At 39.1% G+C, this 19,421-nt stretch overlaps 1 protein-coding gene across 1 annotated transcript in view; it reads right to left on the minus strand.

Annotated features, from left to right (window-relative positions):
* Positions 1-19,421, minus strand: part of LOC140237207 (F-BAR domain only protein 2-like) — a 132,985-nt gene that overhangs the window by 59,880 nt on the left and 53,684 nt on the right. Inside the window, exons 7-10 of the mRNA XM_072317152.1 lie at positions 16,428-16,507; positions 11,064-11,162; positions 1,607-1,703; positions 405-534 (exon numbers count right to left, since the gene is read on the minus strand). Coding sequence (XP_072173253.1) covers positions 405-534; positions 1,607-1,703; positions 11,064-11,162; positions 16,428-16,507 — 406 coding nt within the window. The remainder of the gene's footprint in view (positions 1-404; positions 535-1,606; positions 1,704-11,063; positions 11,163-16,427; positions 16,508-19,421) is intronic.

Genomic DNA, 19,421 nt, shown 5'->3' on the forward strand with positions numbered 1-19,421 from the left:
TAGAATATATGGAATATATAAGCAGGCAGTCAAAGGGGTCACTGGATTCAATAGTAGAGTCAATTAGTTCCTCCCCTTAAGGGGTATCTCACAGAGCGGCGAATGTTTGCGAACACAGCGAATTTTCAGCAAATAGTAGGTCTCGTCAGAGTTCGTAAACAGTTGCAATCAAATTCGCAAACAGTTTTCATTGTCGCAATTTGTGGTATGTTCAAAATTTCTTTGCAACAAGAAAAACTGTTTGCAAATTTGATTGCAACTGTAAATGAACTTAATTGCAACCGTTCACAAACCCTGACGAAACCAAAAATTCACTAAAATTTGCTACATTGGCAAACATATGTCACTCAGTGAGATACCCCCTTTAGTCAACTGACAATTTGAAGTCACCCTGTCTTTCTTACCCTGATGAGTCGCCATCTTTGTCCTTCTTCGGTTTCTTGACCTTCTTCGGCTTTTTCTTCTTCGTCTTGGCCGTGTCTGGGTTTGGCATCGGGATGTTGGACACGTCGCACTCCTCAAACTCCAGCACAACTGGCAGGGAAAAGAAAAAGAGGGGGCTGTGTCAATTCGATGCGTTTTTTAAACAAGAGTCTACATCGTGTTTTGCCAAGTTATCAATGAATGAATGCAATGACATCATCATGCCAACATTATCTACAGGATAGTGAATGAGATGTGAACAAGCTGCTATTACAGCACAAGTCACATAATAAGTTTGAAGTACCTTTTATCTCTGAATCAAAGATGCTGCCAGGTATTTGACAGCGATGCCAAATTTGACACACAAAAGAATGGAGAAAGCATAATACAAAATAAGATACTGCTGTAAAATCAGAATGATCCTGAATTGTCCAGAAAGAGAAATGCCATCTTTCACTTTACTCAAGATACAAGCTGAGCAACAATTAATTTCATCACCATCATCACCATCATTACCACCCTCATCAACATCTTTCTTAACCCGTTGAGGACGGACTGATTTTGTTGTGACATGCATTTCCCACAGACACCTGCCCGAGTATCTCGGGACTCGTCTTCAACGGGTGAACATAGCACTCATCAATGCTACTATTAAGGCTGCTATCATCAACAGTACCAATCATCATTGTCTTGATCATTGATATCATTGCACATCAACATCATTTTCATTGTTGTTATCATCATCATCATCATCATCATCATCATCTTATGATCACTATCTCAGGGTTATCCATCAGTATATTCTTCTATAGCATCATATCATCTCCACGATCTCTACTATGATCATTATAATCATTGTCATCTGTATCACAATTCTTATTACCACCATCAGTATGGCTATCATTATCATCGTCTTCACCTCCAATCGCAATTATGATGATCATCTCAATTGTCATCATCATCATCACCACCGTCGTCATCATCATCACCATTACCATCATCACCATCACCATTACCATCATCACCATCATCATCAACATCAATATCATTATCATCATCATCATCATCATCATCACCATCATCACCATCATCCTCATCATCACCATCATCCTCATCATCACCATCATCCTCATCATCTTCACCATCCTCATCACCACCATTATCATTATCCTCTCATCCATACCTGGTCTTTCCTTGCCTGTTCCCTTGGATTCAGCAAACATGGAGATGAGTTTGACCTCTGTCAACTCTTCGCATTGCTCTGTGAACTCTCGCTGAACCTGCACAGATGGGGAAAAAAAAATAAAAACAAAACATGATGCAAAGTTTAACGCTGAGTTTTTGTCATTTAAATCATTCAAAGATACACTGTTATTGCAACAAATGGCCACACACAGTAATCTTCAGGTATGCTGTTGCAATCCTTGGACACATGCCAATGGCGTAAATACAATATTATTTACACAGTTATGCATATGTTTGATACATAAATTATCTTGTTTCAGGTGAGATGGAGTCCATCTCAACACAGCACACCTTAAAATCACCAGCATAAGAAGGCTACTGCCCTAGTATTCATATTGTACGATCGCCAGCACAGGAGGGCTACTAGCCTGGTGTAGGGTACAACCGAAGGAGTGGGGAGTTCATTTTTTCTCCTCATATTTCAGGTGTGCGAAGTGAAAAGCTGATAAAATTACCCCCGGAAAGAGGAATTAATTAATAGAGCACATGATTGCATGCCTAGAGGCTTAAATTTGATCCGTCTACATTCACAGCACAGGATGGACGCTCGCCTCCCATTGAGACACATTATAATGACATTGCTATCAAATGCTTTTAGTGCTTCATTATAAAAGAATACATTTAGCCATTTTACCATGTACTTGTATATTCTCTTTATCAACTGGACATAACATTCACACATATGAATTTACAATCATTCTCAACATCAACATATGTGTATATATGTGACGACAGAGCAAGACTGTACAGCGCTACCCTCAATAATCATTAATGCGTGCTAAAAATTGTTTCTTAAAAAAAGAAAAGCAGCGGCAAAGTGCAAACATGATCCCAGTTTAGCATGACCAAAAAAGAAAGTTAGATGAATATAAAGAAAATACAAAAACAACAGAAAAAAGTCAACTTGTAATATGAGCATAACATAATGCACTTTTGAAAATAATCACTGAAGGTAGAACTGTTTTACCGGCACCACACCCTTGCCACGAGGAAGTTACAACTCCTGTCGAAAGTACACTGGATTGCTCCATGCATCACATAAAGCATTAAGTTACATAATTTTATCAACTCTTACAAGATGCAACACAAATCACAACATCATCAAATCACTGATGACATACACAAGTAGATGGATAATCTGAGAATCCATTCTGCACATTCATCACCAGCAATTTTGAAACAAGTGTCACCTTGCAAGCACCTACTCCTCAAGATATGGAAGGAAAAGAAATCTTGCAGACACACCTCGTCATCAGCGGGCTGCACTTTCCTGTAGCAGTTGCCCATTTTGAGCTTGACTCTCTGAATACCAAGTCCAATGCTGCAGTAATTCTCCCAAGCCCAGAAAGACTTAACAGAAAATGCAAGTCTTTTCTTAGACTCTTCAGTTCAATTCAAACAGAGAGAGAGAAAAAAAATAAGAAGTCGGCTTCCTTCTTTTAATTCCCTGGTGTGCAATAATCCAATTAATGATATCCAAATCCTGGGGGCACATTCCTGAGAGTTCTTCCGCCATTAGAACCTCGTCGTTGGCTCACTGTAGGATCCAGAGAGAGGGGGGAAAGGAGGGATGGTTGAGAGCTAAGACTTGGGCAGCCCTGTCATCGCTGTATCAAGCTCTAATCTCCACTGGAAATTTTGTCTCTCCATAAAGGACTTCCCCGGATACGCTTCCTCGTCGAATGTGCGGCTTAAGACGGTAAAGACGGCACTTCCTTCAGAAAAACCGTATGTCGTAGCAAGACACATGAACTGCACAGCTGCTCGTGACGCGAAACACACAACACGTTTAAAGGACGTCGAGAATCTCTTGACATTCGACAGCAAGGTCCGGGAAAGAGAAAGACGTCAGGGGGGAGGTGGAGAGAAGAACAACAGCGTGGCATGGAATTGAGCATGTGGAGAACAAAACAGCACAGTCTGTTTGATTCGTAACAGATAAGGGGGGGGGGGGGGTTTGAAATGACTAAGCTGTGAGAATTAGCGTGAGGTGGGCTCGCAGTGAGGGGGTGGCGTGCTCGTCTCATCAACCCAAGGAATCTTATACTATTATAGCTGGGATCGGGAAAAGCTCGCCAAACACATGACTCTTGTGGCGAGCATGTGTGTGCGTGCAAACTGCCACAGCACGGGAATGGAAAAGGGGCACCACATACAGGAGAGCACGGGGCAAAAAAGCCGGGAATTAGTGGCAAATTTTCATGTGGGTGTTGATTTCAAATGGCATCCATAACTAATGAGGGATCATGATTCACCCCTGAAAATCCTCATTTGCTGATACAGTTACAAACTCACACATTCATGGGGCATGGAAAGGTTACATACAGAATTCATCAATTTTCACTGAGCAAAAAACATCAAGTGACTTGAAATATCTGTTTACTACAAATCCAAGACGGTACTGTCAGACAGCTGTTCTTTTTCAATGATTAAATTGGCAACTTCCTATTGTTGGCCTGGTTTCTCCTATGCATCACAATAGAGAAAGCTACAACACTTTGTTTGGCTTTTCTCTTCTACAGTGTCAACATATCTAAAAGTTCTCAGTATATGATTATATTCATTTTGTGACAGGCACTAATACACACACACACACACACACACACACACACACACACACACACACACACACACACAGTTTTATTTGGTTTTGTTTTGAATTATTTCATGGTCTGTTGTTTGTTTGCTTGTTTGTATGTTTGTTTGTTTTGTTTTGTTTTTTGTTTTGTTTTGTTTTGTTTGGGGGGGGGGTTGTAAGCATGTCATCTAAAAGGGAAACAATAAAGACAAGATTTTGCACTTAGCCCTGGAATAGTATAACATGGATAAGATGACCTAAATAAACTACAAAACCTTTCACCCTGAGAACTTTCTTCGGGCCCCAGAAAACTGGCACATGCTGGGACATCTTTCTTTCTTTTTGTTTGAGGGGAGTATTCTCCTTTCTAAAATTTTTCCCCCACTAAAAATAAATTAGTTTTACTGATAGATGATTGAGCCAATGTTGCTTCAAAAGAAGTTCATATTTTGCTCTGAATTACTGAGTTTCCACTAAAAATAGTACAGCTGAAATAGATCTCATGCTGCAAAGATAACTATCTTGCATTTACGTACTTGCTTCAGTGTCAGCTATGCTTCCTTCCAGAACTAATCCACTGGAGGCATACAAGAGAAGCGTGGGAGTAGAGCCTAACAAAGACTTTGAATCGCATCAAACTTTCAGTGTTCACAAATGCTTCCAATGTACAATGTGGGACACATTGCAGAAGGCACAGGGCGCAACATATGCCTAGATGGAGAAATGCATAGATTGGTAGTGTACTGTATACGCACGGAAGCTGATTGGGTTATATATACACACCATGTATGCACAAATTCCAAGATTGGACCCTAGGTACATGTATTTTGCCTTATTCTTTGCATAATATCCATGGGGAAATCTACTTAAGTATTAGAGAAAAACAAGCAAGTTCTCAAATCATTGCTCAGACTTTTTTGTGCCTTCAATGCAGTGTAGTGCTTGAGAAATAATCTTTCACAAATTTTCACGCTTTCATCCCCTTCTCCGAGACACTAGAACCCAGGCATGGCCTATATGTGGAGGTGTGGGAATACAATTTGTATGTCACAAGAGTGCCTTTAACTTGATCCAAGAGCCAAAATTCACTATCAAGTTGCATCTGTTTGTCCCGAGCAAGTTACACTTCAATCCCGTCACACGAAAATAATGGAAGGGGTGTAACTAACTGAAATGCAATGTACATCTGTCTAACTGTTTCAATGACAAATGCCATTAAAAACACACAAATTCTCTGCCAAGTACAACAGCTACCAATTGTATAAAAACAAATGCTTGCAAAATTATGAACATCTTTATGAATGACAACCTTATGAAAATGCAAAGAAATGCAGGGATAGGATAACAACTGCTTTCCACAATAATATTCTCTTACATTGTATGGACTGTTTTCATCCAAGCCTTGTCCAAAATAGCAACAATTTACTAGTATCTCTGTAATCTGACTGCCACTTGCAGAAATGGTAAAGTTCCCCTCACATTCAAACAGGAACAACCAAAACTTCTGAATACACCACAAAATAAAATTGTTGAAAATGAGCTAGTTACATTAGGTGCATTTACTCTTGTATGAAAGCAACTATCTTAAACAGGACAAGAAGAGATGATTAAACAAAAGCTCAGGAGAAAACAAGTGGACTGAACATGGTGGGAAAAAAAAAGGGGGGGGGAGGGGATCTCTGCAATTTGGCTGGAATGATGAGGAAGGAACCAGCCACTTCTTTGACGTCAACTGATTCACTGCGACGGTGTTGGGTTGGCCCCTGTTCCTCTGCGCCTTTGGAGCAGCTGCCGTGACATGTGACCCCGGCAGTCATAATGGGGTGGAAGTCACACGCCAGGAAACGGGTCATGGAAATCTTCATTAAGCGCAGCGATCGGACATAAATTGATGACCCCTTTTTGGCTAATTACGATGGAATATCCATGGGTTCTTGTCATAGAAATCTCCTGAACAAATCTGAACATTATCGCAAATTCTTACTGAAAATTACACAATGTATAAATAGTACAAATGAAAGAATGGCTGAATGAATAAAAGATAAATAAATTAATGTATACGTATGTCCATACAGTGTACACGTAAATACACAAATACAAAATGTGCATACATGGTAATTTCCTAGATCACAGCCTTCCTTTACCTTTTTTCTTTTATTTGCAACATGGGATTTATTCATTTGGGTTTTGTTTATATTTCATGATCTCATGGTAACAGTAGAATAAAAAAACAGAATCTATCAAAAATACTTCACCATATGCCACTCAATTTACGTGCAGTACAGTAAAATTGGAAACTTGTATGCCGATGTGAGTGAACTTTGCTGGTCTATAATTTCACAGAGTAAGGTTTAAAGCAATTTAACCCCCTCCCCCATGTCTATTTTTTATCATTTTGCCTTCTGGAGCAAGAAATTCACAAAAACTTCTATACTGTGAGATTTTCCACGTGAAAAGAACTTCCTTAGTCAATTTGTAGAAGCACTTTATGAGGTGGCCTTGTTAGAATTGCCTGAGGCAATACTTGCCCTATCCCATTTAAACTAAAACCACATTTCTATGGATTTGGTGTTGTTATATCTTTTAATTATGAATTCTGCTATTCCCTATGAGTATATCACAGGGTAAAAATTTCTAATTTATTTGAGCCCTCTTTTAATCAATTGCCATTGTCTATGCTGGTCAGCAGAATTATAAGAAGTTTTTTAATCACTGCATTTATAACAGATCCTTAGACTGGCAACACATTTAAGAAGATTCAAGTTCATGTGTTTGTCTCATGTGGTAATTCTTTCTCCTTTTTTTGTGTAATAAATTTTTGATTTTGTACAGATTTAATTAATCTAACCAGTTCCCATGTAATCCTTCCCCAATTTAAGATGCTCAGGAAAAATTCACTGTTGCTAGTTGAAGAACAAGATGATAATTTCTACAGAAAAAATTACCCCGGGATTAGATGGGCCAAAATGAATGACACACTGGTCCTGGAGGTAGCAGCACAAAACGCAGAGAAAGTTATAATGTACACTAGCACACCACTATAATATACGAATAATTTATGAGTTATGAGTGCATAGGGCACGAATATCGCACGAGGCGCGAGATAAGCCACTGGTCTATTCAACAAGGCGCGTAGCGCCGCGTTGAATAGACCAGTGGCGAATCTCGCGCCGATTGCGATATTACGTGCCCCACTGCACGAACAAAATCATAAATTATTCGTTTTATACAACACCTTGTCCACAATCACAGTACTAAATCATGAAATTAGTGACCGCCAACTCAGGAAGGCCCAAAAATAAATGTAACAATTAGGCCGAGAATTGTAAATCACCCTGTGTCCTGCTTTCAACACTCGTCATGATTCGACCACACAGTCACAGGAATCACAAGCCCTGCAGGGTCTATGCCCATTCTACACTACCGTTAGATCGAGTTAGGCCTGACTGTTAGGCCGATCTGAGATGTCGTTAGATCTAGTAGTAGGTCTAGACTTTGTCTATTTCCGAAAATTATTTTGTATAAAAACACAGAAAAATAATCAAATTACGGTTTCTCAACTTGAAATGAAGTCTTGATTTTGGGATCACTGTGGTCACGTAGCAGATCAGAGTCAAAAGTAAAAACACAGCAGTAGGTAAGGTCGCAATACATGCAACTAGCTAGGTAAAGTAGCTGTGCGTACACGTTAACGTTGCAGTACTCCGCCGCGCCTGGTCTGTACTTAGCGCAGCCGCAGCCGGCCAGCACGTAGTTTGCTGGCGCTTTGCTAGTGTGAGCCACAGAACTCGCGTAGAGTTCTGTGGTGTGAGCGGCCGTGCATTAGTAGCCCCCCGCAAAGCCGTGCTATAGTACCTTCGAGCCGTGCAATAGGCCCATGCCAGGGGCCTATTGCACGGCTGTCACTCTCAATGAGTTTGATAGGTATTTTCTATTGAATGTCATGTGACATGTTCTTGGCCAATCACAATTCGACATCATTCTGAGGTGTTGTATAATAAATTCTCATTTGCCAGAAGAGATAAAGAAAGTGTGATACATACAATAATTACTGGCACAATTGTCTTGTCTATACAACAACTGAAGAAACTTATTAAGATTCTAGCCATGTGTTTCTGCTGAAGTCGGCAGAAGAATGCTCTGCATGGTCTTGTATGGTGTGTGGCTGCCTGTTACCACTCCATACAAATGAATGGCCCCCGGCACCCTTCTGGGTGCGGGAAGAGGGAGAGGGGTAGGAGATGTGGGTGATGGCATTTTATGTGATTGAAATCTATTCCTAACACTTTATAAATAGTTGCATTACAGAGAAAAACACACCAACTGTCATTCAACAAACAAATGAGTATTTGGCTTAAAACAAGATGATCAGTTTCAGCCCAAAGTTCTGAAGCACAATTAGCTCAAAATAACTTGTTTTTCATAATTTTGTGAAAGACAGAAAGGAAACAACACAAACAAACATTCACTTAACACGACTTAAACCTGATATAATGGCAGATTCTAATGAATTCGTTGCACACCTTTGTACACAATCCTAAATGCATGAAAATTTGTTCCCATTTCCAGACCTCCCAACCTTTCTGACTAAAAGATAGGGATTATTTGGCTTAAAAGTAGGAAAGAAAGAGCAGTTCCCATCGGAGTGTGTAGTTAAATTACCCAGAAAAATAGGAAACTCCTGTTGAAACAAGAGCTAGGAATGGTCAAAATTCAGATTCTTTCCTCCAAATTCAGTATGGTTGGGAGGTCTGCATTTCTCTGCCATTTGCAGCAACTTTGGAGCAGTTTATGCGCTCTCTTTCTCTCTCCAGCTCTGCAAGTTTTATGAAAACATTTCACTGGCTTTAAGAAAAGAAAAAAAAAAATTGGCAGAAAAGATGCCCCAAATTAGCAGCAACAAGTTTTCATATGAGTCACTGCACTCTGAGAGACTATTTAGGGACGCACATCAGGCGTGCAGCATTAGACTCGCGTCAACGTGACGTCCCCGGGAGTGTATCATACCAACTCTTTGCATCTTTCTTTCTTGTCTTCATTTCTTTCAAACCCCCCCCCCCCTTCATATCCCCCTTCTTTCTTTGCTTTACTGCCTCATGAATTAAACAGCTTACATTCGTGTCAGGTTTCCCTATCCAGACAATAAAGAACATAGAGCCATGACTGTGTTACACATCATCCTACAGGCAAGTATAAAATGCCTAGAAAAAGAATATAGCATAGGACAATAAAGGGTTTCACACTTGAAAAACAGCTCTTTGTAATCATGTTTCTGAACAAGTTTAGAGCATTAGTAGTGTGTTCAGACACTGAAATGAGTCTCTTCACCAACTGCCAGCTGCAAAAGACACACCATATAAGATTTGTGTCACAAACTTTGTGGTCTGTCAATTGAACATGCAACTCCCCAAACACTCAAGTGGTAGAGTAATATCATATAATGTCTATTCTCTCTTCGTTGCCAAAGCAATTATGAAGGTCACGCTGACCTCCACCTCCCTACATGCGTATTAGAGGTCAAAGGTACAACCCGGATTAAGCAAAAGTCGACTGGACACCATGAGCCTTGTCCTTGTTCTTGCGCGTCGTTGTGATGTTGCGTTTTGAATGACAAGATAAAATATCTCAAGATTATTTGTTCCAGCATTCACACACTCCTTGCATTGTGAATTATCACACTATTCCTCAATTTATTGCAATAATTTCCAAATAATCGCGAGATTTCTTGGGATTTGGATCGTGATGCTGATCGCGCTATTAAGTGAGATTCTTAGATGTCTACACTGGAAAAAATCTTACTAATTTGGATCACAATGCATATCTCAAGATTTATATCCTACTAAGTCATGTCAGTGTGAATCCACTACTGATGCAAAAAAAGGCGCACACCTTGAAGATCTATGGTTATCTCCGCACACTCGTTAGAAGACACAGCTGTTTCCTGATTCACCCACTCCAACGCTGCTGCTCTGGCAAAGCTACTTTAATTTGCTTGTTGTATCATCCTTGACATTTTCACAATCACATTACCTCATGAATCTCTTCTTCTTCTTCTTTTTTAACTGTCTGCATACATAACACATCGCCCTAACCTGATATTAGCTGACGTGTGAAGCTGTGAAACTGCATGTGCTGTGTAAACTACACAAACACCAACAGGTGAATAAATGAAATAAAAATAAAGCTCTCGGGCTCAGGTAATTTTTCAGCTCTCAAAGAAAGATTTTTATGAGGAGGAATACCTCATATCCATGTCTCTCTCACTCGTTCAGGGCTACTGAAAAAAAAAAAAGCCAGTGGGCAGGTTGAAATTAACGAGAAACCCCAAGTGATCAACAAATGACACTGATTGGGCAAAAAAAAAAAATAACAAAACAAAAAAACAAAACAACAATAATAATATGATCATGATAGTGAAAAAGGCAAAGACAATAACAACAACTCACTGGCTCTCACTAAAAACATCAGAATAAGCAAGAGGAAGAAACTTTTCTCTTGCTCCATAGATGCTCTTTTTATCTCTCCTTCTCCAGTATTGGTGGTCCATACTGACCTGTGCAAACCACCCAAGGGTATTTTCATGCATTTTTACTGTTTTCTTTGGTGCATAGAATAAACTCTTAACCCACTGAAAGGTACCAATCAAAGTTAAGGAGACATAATAATGCATTGATGTCAGTTTCAGTGACATAGAAATCATCAATCATTAAAGAGTAAAAAAAAAAAATTAAAAATCACTCTTTGTGACTTGCTTCCTTTTGCCATGCAAAAGGTCAGAGCAGCATACAGTGACCTCCTCTGACCTCTGAACTCTCACCTCCTGCACGTTGAAATGGCACTCTTTGATGGCGACATTGTACTGTTTGATGAAGTCTTTTAACTGCTGCAAGTGGGCCTCTTCCAGTGCCTCAAACTTCTGCAGGGTGAGGGAGAGAGTAATAAAAAGATATAGGCAGGACAAATATGATTACGGGTATATACAGGTTGTGATAATTGCTTTGATGTCGATGGCGATAATGCAGCTTACTATTGTTACATATTGTTCGGATGATGACAATAATGTGCATGATCACGAAATAGAAGATAATAATGAAGATAATAATGTCAGTAGTAACAGAACTACCTCTGATAAATGATATCTCCAAAAACTACATCTTCTAGTAATCAGTATTGCTGTTATTGTAAGAAGTAGTAGAAGTAGTTACATAATAGGAGCAGTTACATAGAAGCAGTAGCACCTAGCAGTTATAGTAGTAAAACAGGAATAGCAGAAGAAGCATAGCAGGAGTTGTGGTAATGGTAATAGTGGCAGTAGTAATAGTAGTAGAAGTAGTAGTAGTAGTAGTAGTAGTAGAGGTAGTAGTAGTGAGAGCAGTAGCAAAAGTAGTAGTACAAATTATCTTGTACACCTAGTAGTGATAGAAATGATAACTGGTAGTGTCAGCAGCAATTACAGTGGTCATAGAGGCATAATTGCCTATAAAAACTAATGGAATTATTGTTGCTTTCATTTCAATGGCTCCTACTGCCATTACTCTCATAATCATGCTTGCTATTAAAGCCATTGATACCACCCTCACTCAATTATAGTGCGCTATATGTTTCTCTGCTTTCATAACTAATGTCTTAATTGCTTTTTTACCCTTCACATATATATGGCCAGACTTCTAATCAATATGCAAATTGTGGCAATGAAGTGTTGTGCAATAGTATGTGTTTATCATACTATCACAATTCACTTACAAGCTATTGACAACACTATCAAACTAATCGTTTTTGATGCAATATGTCAGTCAGACAAGGAGGTTTCATAATTTGGGCTTGGACTGATTTACCATAATGTATTTTCAACATTACCCAGGGGTGGATCCAGGAATTCCATAAAGGGGAGACGCCTTTATAAAATTAAGGGGGGGGGCGCACGTGCCCCCCATTTTTTCTTATTTTTTTCTTTTGTTTTAACAAAAAAGTAAAGAGGGGGTGCACGCCCAGAGCTCCCCCCCCCCCCCTGGATTCGCCAATGTTACCATTAAGAAAAAACGATTAAGTTATATCAATTCATTTATCTATTTTCACTTTGTAAAACATGCATACAGTGTACATAAAGATGTGACAACATTATGAAGAAATGACATGACACTGTGACAAATAAAACAAGGTTATCAAGTGAAGGGGTTAATGAGAAGGCAATGGGCCTTATCAAAACTAAATAGTAAGTAAATACAGTGTTTTGCCTTTCTTTTTTTTCATATCAGCTACAATATGTATGATTGACACAAATTTGGTACACACACTGTACAGTACCTCACACTCTTAAACACATATGAAATCATACCTTATTTATATCCCTTTTAATAAAAACAAACCATACAATCATTCAAACCCCAAATGTGCATGAGGAGATGCAAACATTCACTGAAAGTTGTCCTGCAGTCAATTATCAAATGCTAAGTCATCTTAAAATTTGGGGATTTACGTTGGGAAGACAGACATTCCCAATAAAGTGTTTGGCAACGGAATGAGGGGGGAGTCCCGTTCCGTCTAGACTGCAAATTCAATAACGATTTGAACGTTTATTTCTCAATGAAAAACAAGCCCGAGCACTGGCTGCCGTGGCGTCCGGTCGATAATGAGCGTGAAGCTCGATCCCATCTCGCAATTATAACATTTATTAATTCAATTGCTCTGCTATTTCCTTCAGGGGATGACGGCTTCTTTACACAGACGGCTAAGATCGCTGATTACGATGATATGTATCGCCGTTAAATTGCAGGGAGGAGAGTGCTCTCTTTTTTTGGCATAGATATAAAAAAAAAAAGACGCTGATTAGCTCAAGTTTAAACACTTCATCAGCAAGCTGGACTCTTTTGGCTGCTAATTCTCATTCAAGAGTAAAGACAAGCTAACAACCAATCATAGAACAAACATGATTTCATGTCTATTTCACATTCCTTACATGGCACAGACCTACAGTAATTTTTATACAAAAAAAACAACAACAAACAAAAATCATCTTGAAAAAATTGCAGATAAACTTTATGCAACATGCCCATTTTACATGCTTTATCAAACAATTTTTGTTTTATTTCAGTAAACACTTGCAAAATAGGATCAGACGAATTTTAACAAAATCATGAATACCTGATGAATACAATCATACTTTTGTGAAAGAATCCACAACTCAGTGACGCCTTGAAATTTTTGTCAAAAAAAATTCCTTATCTTGCAAAATTGTGTATAAAGATTATATACATACTGTATGAACTGATGACTACAATCATTTCCCTAACTTCAGCCTTGTATGGCAACTTGATGAACCCTCGTTACATCAGGACAAAGTTGGCACATCCCAAATTGTAATGCAAATAACAAAAGCCAGTGACTTAAATAACAGCATCCATTAGACTGGTACCCAAAATAATTCTATATTTTGGAACTAGTGCTGTGTAGCCCACTCTACAAGTGAGCAGTTTATGTTTAACTCAAGTTCATATCATACAGGATGATGCCGTACTGTTAAATAACATACCGTGAGGTAATAGTTTGAGATGTTCAGTATTCTACCAGAGTACATGATTATCATATAAAAACCATTAGCTGACTACTTATCTTAGGAGAAAACCCTAGATTAGATTATGTGCTATTCCCTCTGGTGAAATTCTGCCCAGTATTCATAATTGAATTTCTACTGAATCACGCATGTTGTTTTCTCTCAATTATCAAGATTAGTATTGCCTATAATACCTCAACTGTTTTATTTGCAGACATTGTCAGAACACAAAAGCTTCTTGCGTCTCTTCTTGCAATCTTCGGGATATAAGATGATAGCCGAGCAGGAATGCGATATTTGCAGAGCATCATGCTTCGAGAGGAATTGATAGCAAAGATTTACGCGTGCAACTCTAGCCCTGCTACATGGGAAAAAAAGGGGGGAGTGAAAGGTCTATGTAATGGTTCACAGAAAGGGTGAGAGGGGCTCTGGTGGGTATTTCGGACACAAATGACGGATAATGGGATAGGTGACGTTTGGTTTACGTCATGGGCAGAAGAGGGGTGTCTGGGACACAAGTGGTCATGTTCAGCTTCATTTCAACAGGAGAGTGTCTTGAGTCGAGGGTAAGGAGGAACATGGAAGAGTAAGGGACCAAAGTTAGCCTGTTAATAGTTCAATATTAAAGGGATCGTACAGTTTTGGTTGAGACCTAATTTCAGGTTTCTAACATTTTTTGTGGAAATTCAACTTTTTAACTTTTTGAGAGATACCAAGAAAACACTTATGATATAGTACAGAGCATACCATTTTAAGAGGAATTCAACGTGTGTGGGACCCACACTTTATTACGACAGCTTTGTTTTACTTTGTTTTTGGATGCTTCAGTCATTCCAAACCCGATTTTCATCAAATAAACTTTGAATTCCTCTTAAAATGGTATGCTCTGTACTATATCATAAGTGTTTTCTTGGTATCTTGCAAAAAGTTAAAAGCCCGATTCTCATCTCCACCAATACTGTACCATCCCTTCAAAGGTAAAAAGGAGGGAGCACAGGCGAACCCCTTTCCCAGTCCCCCACCCCCCCCCCCCATTCAAAATCCTCCCCGCAGACCCGTTATCTGTACTAAGGTTTTGAAATTGGATGGTGTTAGCATCAGCCACGTTCAACAGGTGCTACACACTCTGTACTTGCTGATGAAGCAACACTTTTTTCATCTGTGTTTTGACTGCAATGAGCCAATCAAAATACTTCCATCATTTTTGCCACTTCATCTTTCAAACAACAAAATCTTGGAATTTTCACAAATTGCTGACAATGAAAAAAATACCAGTACCTCTAGATCTAAATAAAATATATATCCAGTACTAAGTACATTGTATTGTTGGGCTTCTATTAACCTGTTGAGGACGAATCCCAAGGATACTAAAGGCAGGTGCCTATGGGAAATGTGTGTTGTAGCAAAATCAAACTGTCCTTAACAGGTTAAATGAAATATTAAGACATAAATACAGCATCAAAGAGTATTTGATTCAATGCCTGTTAAACACAGTTGTGATAGACGTGGAAGTGCAGTTGCAATTATATTTCATCGCACACTTTGTCCAACTGTTTTGTGAATCTGCATAGTTCTTCAAAAAATTCACAAAAATTTCTGGTTTTACAAAACTCAGTATCATTATGCATGACAGAGAAGTTGATCACAATTATGAATGTAAATCCTATGCAAACTTTAGTAGTCATAACACAACAGAGAAGGCCCAGGGATGAATGTGGGAAAGAAAAGGAATATCTAGCAGAAAACAAACGAGGCAAAATTTAGAAGCCCTCAGAATAATCAAGGGTTCAGAAGTCATGAGTTAATAGGGAGCTTTAGATTTGCTACCCGGACGTTTAGACGATAATTGCGTCGGCCGTTCTCCTCTCTAACTGCGTTGTGTTGCGAAGTAGCTTTCGATTCCACGAGGACTCAGCATATGCAAAGTAGAATGGCACCCCCATAGGATCATTGCATCGAGCAGCTCTCTGCATCGTGAACGTGAGCGGACGCAAAAATGGCCCAGAACCAAACTGTGCAAACTCAGACTACGCGAGGTCGATTTTTATAAGCAAATTTGCGCATGCACAGAACAGGTTTTTTTTTTTTTAATCTCTGAACATCTGCAATGCGAAATCTAAAGCTCCCTAAAATAACAAGGAGGAAACAAAGTGAACAAGACTCTTGATGGAAGTTACCACATGCTGAAAACCAAACCCCATCCTCCCCCCCCCCCCAAAAAAAAAGGGAAAAAAGGGCACACTTTTGCCACATAGATCTTATCTGGATAAGTGATGGGGTGTGGTTACGGTCGACAGCAGAAATTAAGGTATCGCAGTGTCAGGCAATTGAAGAGGATGTGGGTGGGATTACAGAAAGTGCCTGTAAATTGAGGCAATTAGCCGAGCTCTACCGAAAGAGGGCAAAGACCAAACAAAAGGAAGGGTGTTCCACCGAAACAAAATATTATACATGTCATGTGTTTTGGAGGGGTTTTTCTCTTGTTTGGTAGGATATGGAAATTAAGGGGTTGGTGATCATATCGCAGCCGGACATTTCTGCCATATCTAGCTCCTGTTGGGATTAGGCAGCTGGGATTAGCTCCCTAAAGAGGGGGATTAAAAAAAAAGGGAAGAAGACGGCTCCACTCACCTGACATGTGTCTGTCATCTTCTTCTGGAAGTCTTCCCTCAGTGTGCTGTACTTGTCAATCAAATGCTTGTACTCCTCCACTGGCAGTGCAAAGGGTGTCAACACAAAAAGAGATTGAATTCAAAAAAAGATTAATCAATCAAGTAAGTAATTATCATCTCTTAGAAACTTACAAACACCAGTATAAAGCGCCTTATAAATGCAATTATTATTATTATCATCATCATCATCATCATCATCATCATCATCATCATTATTATTATTATTATCATTATTATTTCATCATCAAATTGGCAACTCTATATGATATATCTGCATATCTTATAATGGTGAGTGTCAGATGTAAGTGGCTAAACACACTGAAGTGCCACATAAATCAAAAAGAGATTTACACAAAAATTTGCTGACATGAGAGAGACTCGGGAACTTCAATCCGTGTTGCCAATTTAGGAACCAGTTCTAAATTTAGCAATTAAGAGGCATTCTGTTGGTCACTCTTGCTCATAGTAAGAATATCTCTAGGAAACAGAGAGCATTTGTTCTCTTATGAGGAGGGTAATATTGAACTTTGTTACATAATATCACAGATAGATAGATACATGATAGATAGATAGATAGATAGATAGATAGATAGATAGATAGATAGATAGATAGATAGATAGACTGCTGTTACTTGAAAGGTATTGTTTACCTTTTGGAGCGGTGATTTAAAAAATAATTTAGTTATCACATTACATTTGATGCATAGGTGTAGGTCAGTTGTATCACAAAACATCTCACTGTACCATATAAAATTTTGCAATAAAGCCTGAAATATAAGAATATATCACTATTTTTCTCACTAAATCACAACTGTACACAGTTTAGTTCAGAAACAATTTTATCATAACTATCATTCACATTTTGTATATTTAACAATACTTAACATTAATCATAATGATTGAAATTTTTACATTAGGCGTGTCTTCATCAACCCGAAGTTTCAAAATAGCGCGCTATCTTGCGGTTACCAAACTAGTCCGATGTCAAGATAGCGCGCTATCTGTGTAGTGAAGACGCAGATAGCGCGCTATTTGATCGGGAAACTTTCCCCCAAAATCTTGGTCTAGTTCGTCAACTAGAGCGCTAATTCGTGAAATAGCGCGCTATTTTGGGTGCGTCTCCATCAGCCCGAAATTTTCTCGATCCCTCCACGCTTCTGGTTAGCCAGCGGGCAATGGAAAACGCATGTACAAGCTAGTAATTGTGTATAGTATATTACCCCCACGCACGGTGTATTCATCCAGGATCATAGGCGTACTGTTGTTGACATCATTAAAACCAGGGAGGTGATTCCTCTCACCTCCCTAATAAAACTCAGTGCCGTGCATGCTAGCTGTTTTTTGTAAACTTCTTCCTTAGCTGAAGATTCTTGCAGATTGTGTGTATTTTTGATTTATTTAAACATTGCAATTTGTTAACTTCATATAAGATGCCTCACTGGACAAAAGAGTAGCGTTATTAATATCCCTTTGGAGAGAATATGCTGTACCGCTCAACTCCCTGGTTGTAGTACCGTACATACGGTGATATAGGAGATTTTGAGCGGGGAAATCCGCTTTCGAACCGTGAGATAGGCAGAGTAATATTGCAAAGTGCGCATGCGTTAATTTTCGGACTAATTTCCCGAAGCAGGCTGTTCGAGCTGATGAAGACGCACATTCGCTGTATCGGGCTATTTACTAAGACCGCAAAATGTCCCACTAGTTTGAACTTCGGGCTGATGAAGACACGCCTATTGGTTGTTTCTATCCCTAACTCGCATTTTTGAAGCACTAAAGCTGGGTTTTTGTTTCATCTGCCAATGGTAAATAATGCCTTTAAACTCAAAGTTTATTTATCCACATAAAGTTGCCTGTTCGAAATGCGACACCTGGCCATTAATCTGACCACATTATAATGCACAACTGATAATAGGCATAATTTGGAGAGCAACTCAGTTTATAATTAAAAGTGATTAATGGACAAAATATGAAGTATCTGAACATCACCACTGCACTTTCCTTCAAGATCTCCTCTATGTAAAGTTCTATACAAGTCTGGCATCAGGATTCCTGACAAATCTGTCTGCCGCCCTCTATGGGAACAGCATGACAAGCTTCTCGCATGCACCCAGACCAATTAAAACCAGATTGGCATACTTGGGAAGATTCTGGTCGATGACACATGACCAAAAATAACTTTAATGTGGAAGAGTCATGGGGTGAAACTAGCATAACTCACAGACAGATCTCTTTGGTGTTTTTTGGGTGTGTATATATGTATCAATCTATCCATCCATCTATTCATCTTTTGTACACATGTATCTGTCAAGCTATGCAATACTCAGAGATACACCGCATAATATCTAGTATGAAAGTAAACTCCTTGCATTTAACCTTTACACAGTCATGGAAATAGAGTCAAGACGTATTTCTCCTGAAAGACAGGTTTATTTTGAAGCACTAGATTGATGTATTTCACGAAACCATAAATTAATCTCATCATCAGTTTGCCACAGTGGAGGCTTAGGGTGGGAAAATGGGGGTGGGGGAGGGAAGCAAGCTTGCAAAATGGGCAGTTACTGAATGTGTACAGAGTGAAAACTGCACTGACATTCACACTTACATCTGTATACTGACTGATAGCTGCCAGTGTATAAACTATACGAAAAGTGTCATACTCTACCACAAGTCTAAATGATCATGATTACCTCCGCCAAGGGGGGAGGTTATGTTTTCATTACTGTTGGTTTGCCTGTGTGCACAATAACTCAAAAAGTTGCAAACGGATTTGGATGAAACTTCCAGGAAAGGCTAAGAATGACACAATGGACAGATTATTGAATTTTGAAAGTGATCCAGGAATTTTTTATGGATTTAATGAAGGATTTTCAAGATCAGTGGTTGAAATGAGCTGCTCGGTGGAGGTCTGCGCTCTCAGTGTGCTTCTCTAGTTTTCATATATTTCTTTCTC

Source organism: Diadema setosum, chromosome 13, assembly GCF_964275005.1.
Source record: "Diadema setosum chromosome 13, eeDiaSeto1, whole genome shotgun sequence".
Taxonomy (NCBI): domain Eukaryota; kingdom Metazoa; phylum Echinodermata; class Echinoidea; order Diadematoida; family Diadematidae; genus Diadema; species Diadema setosum.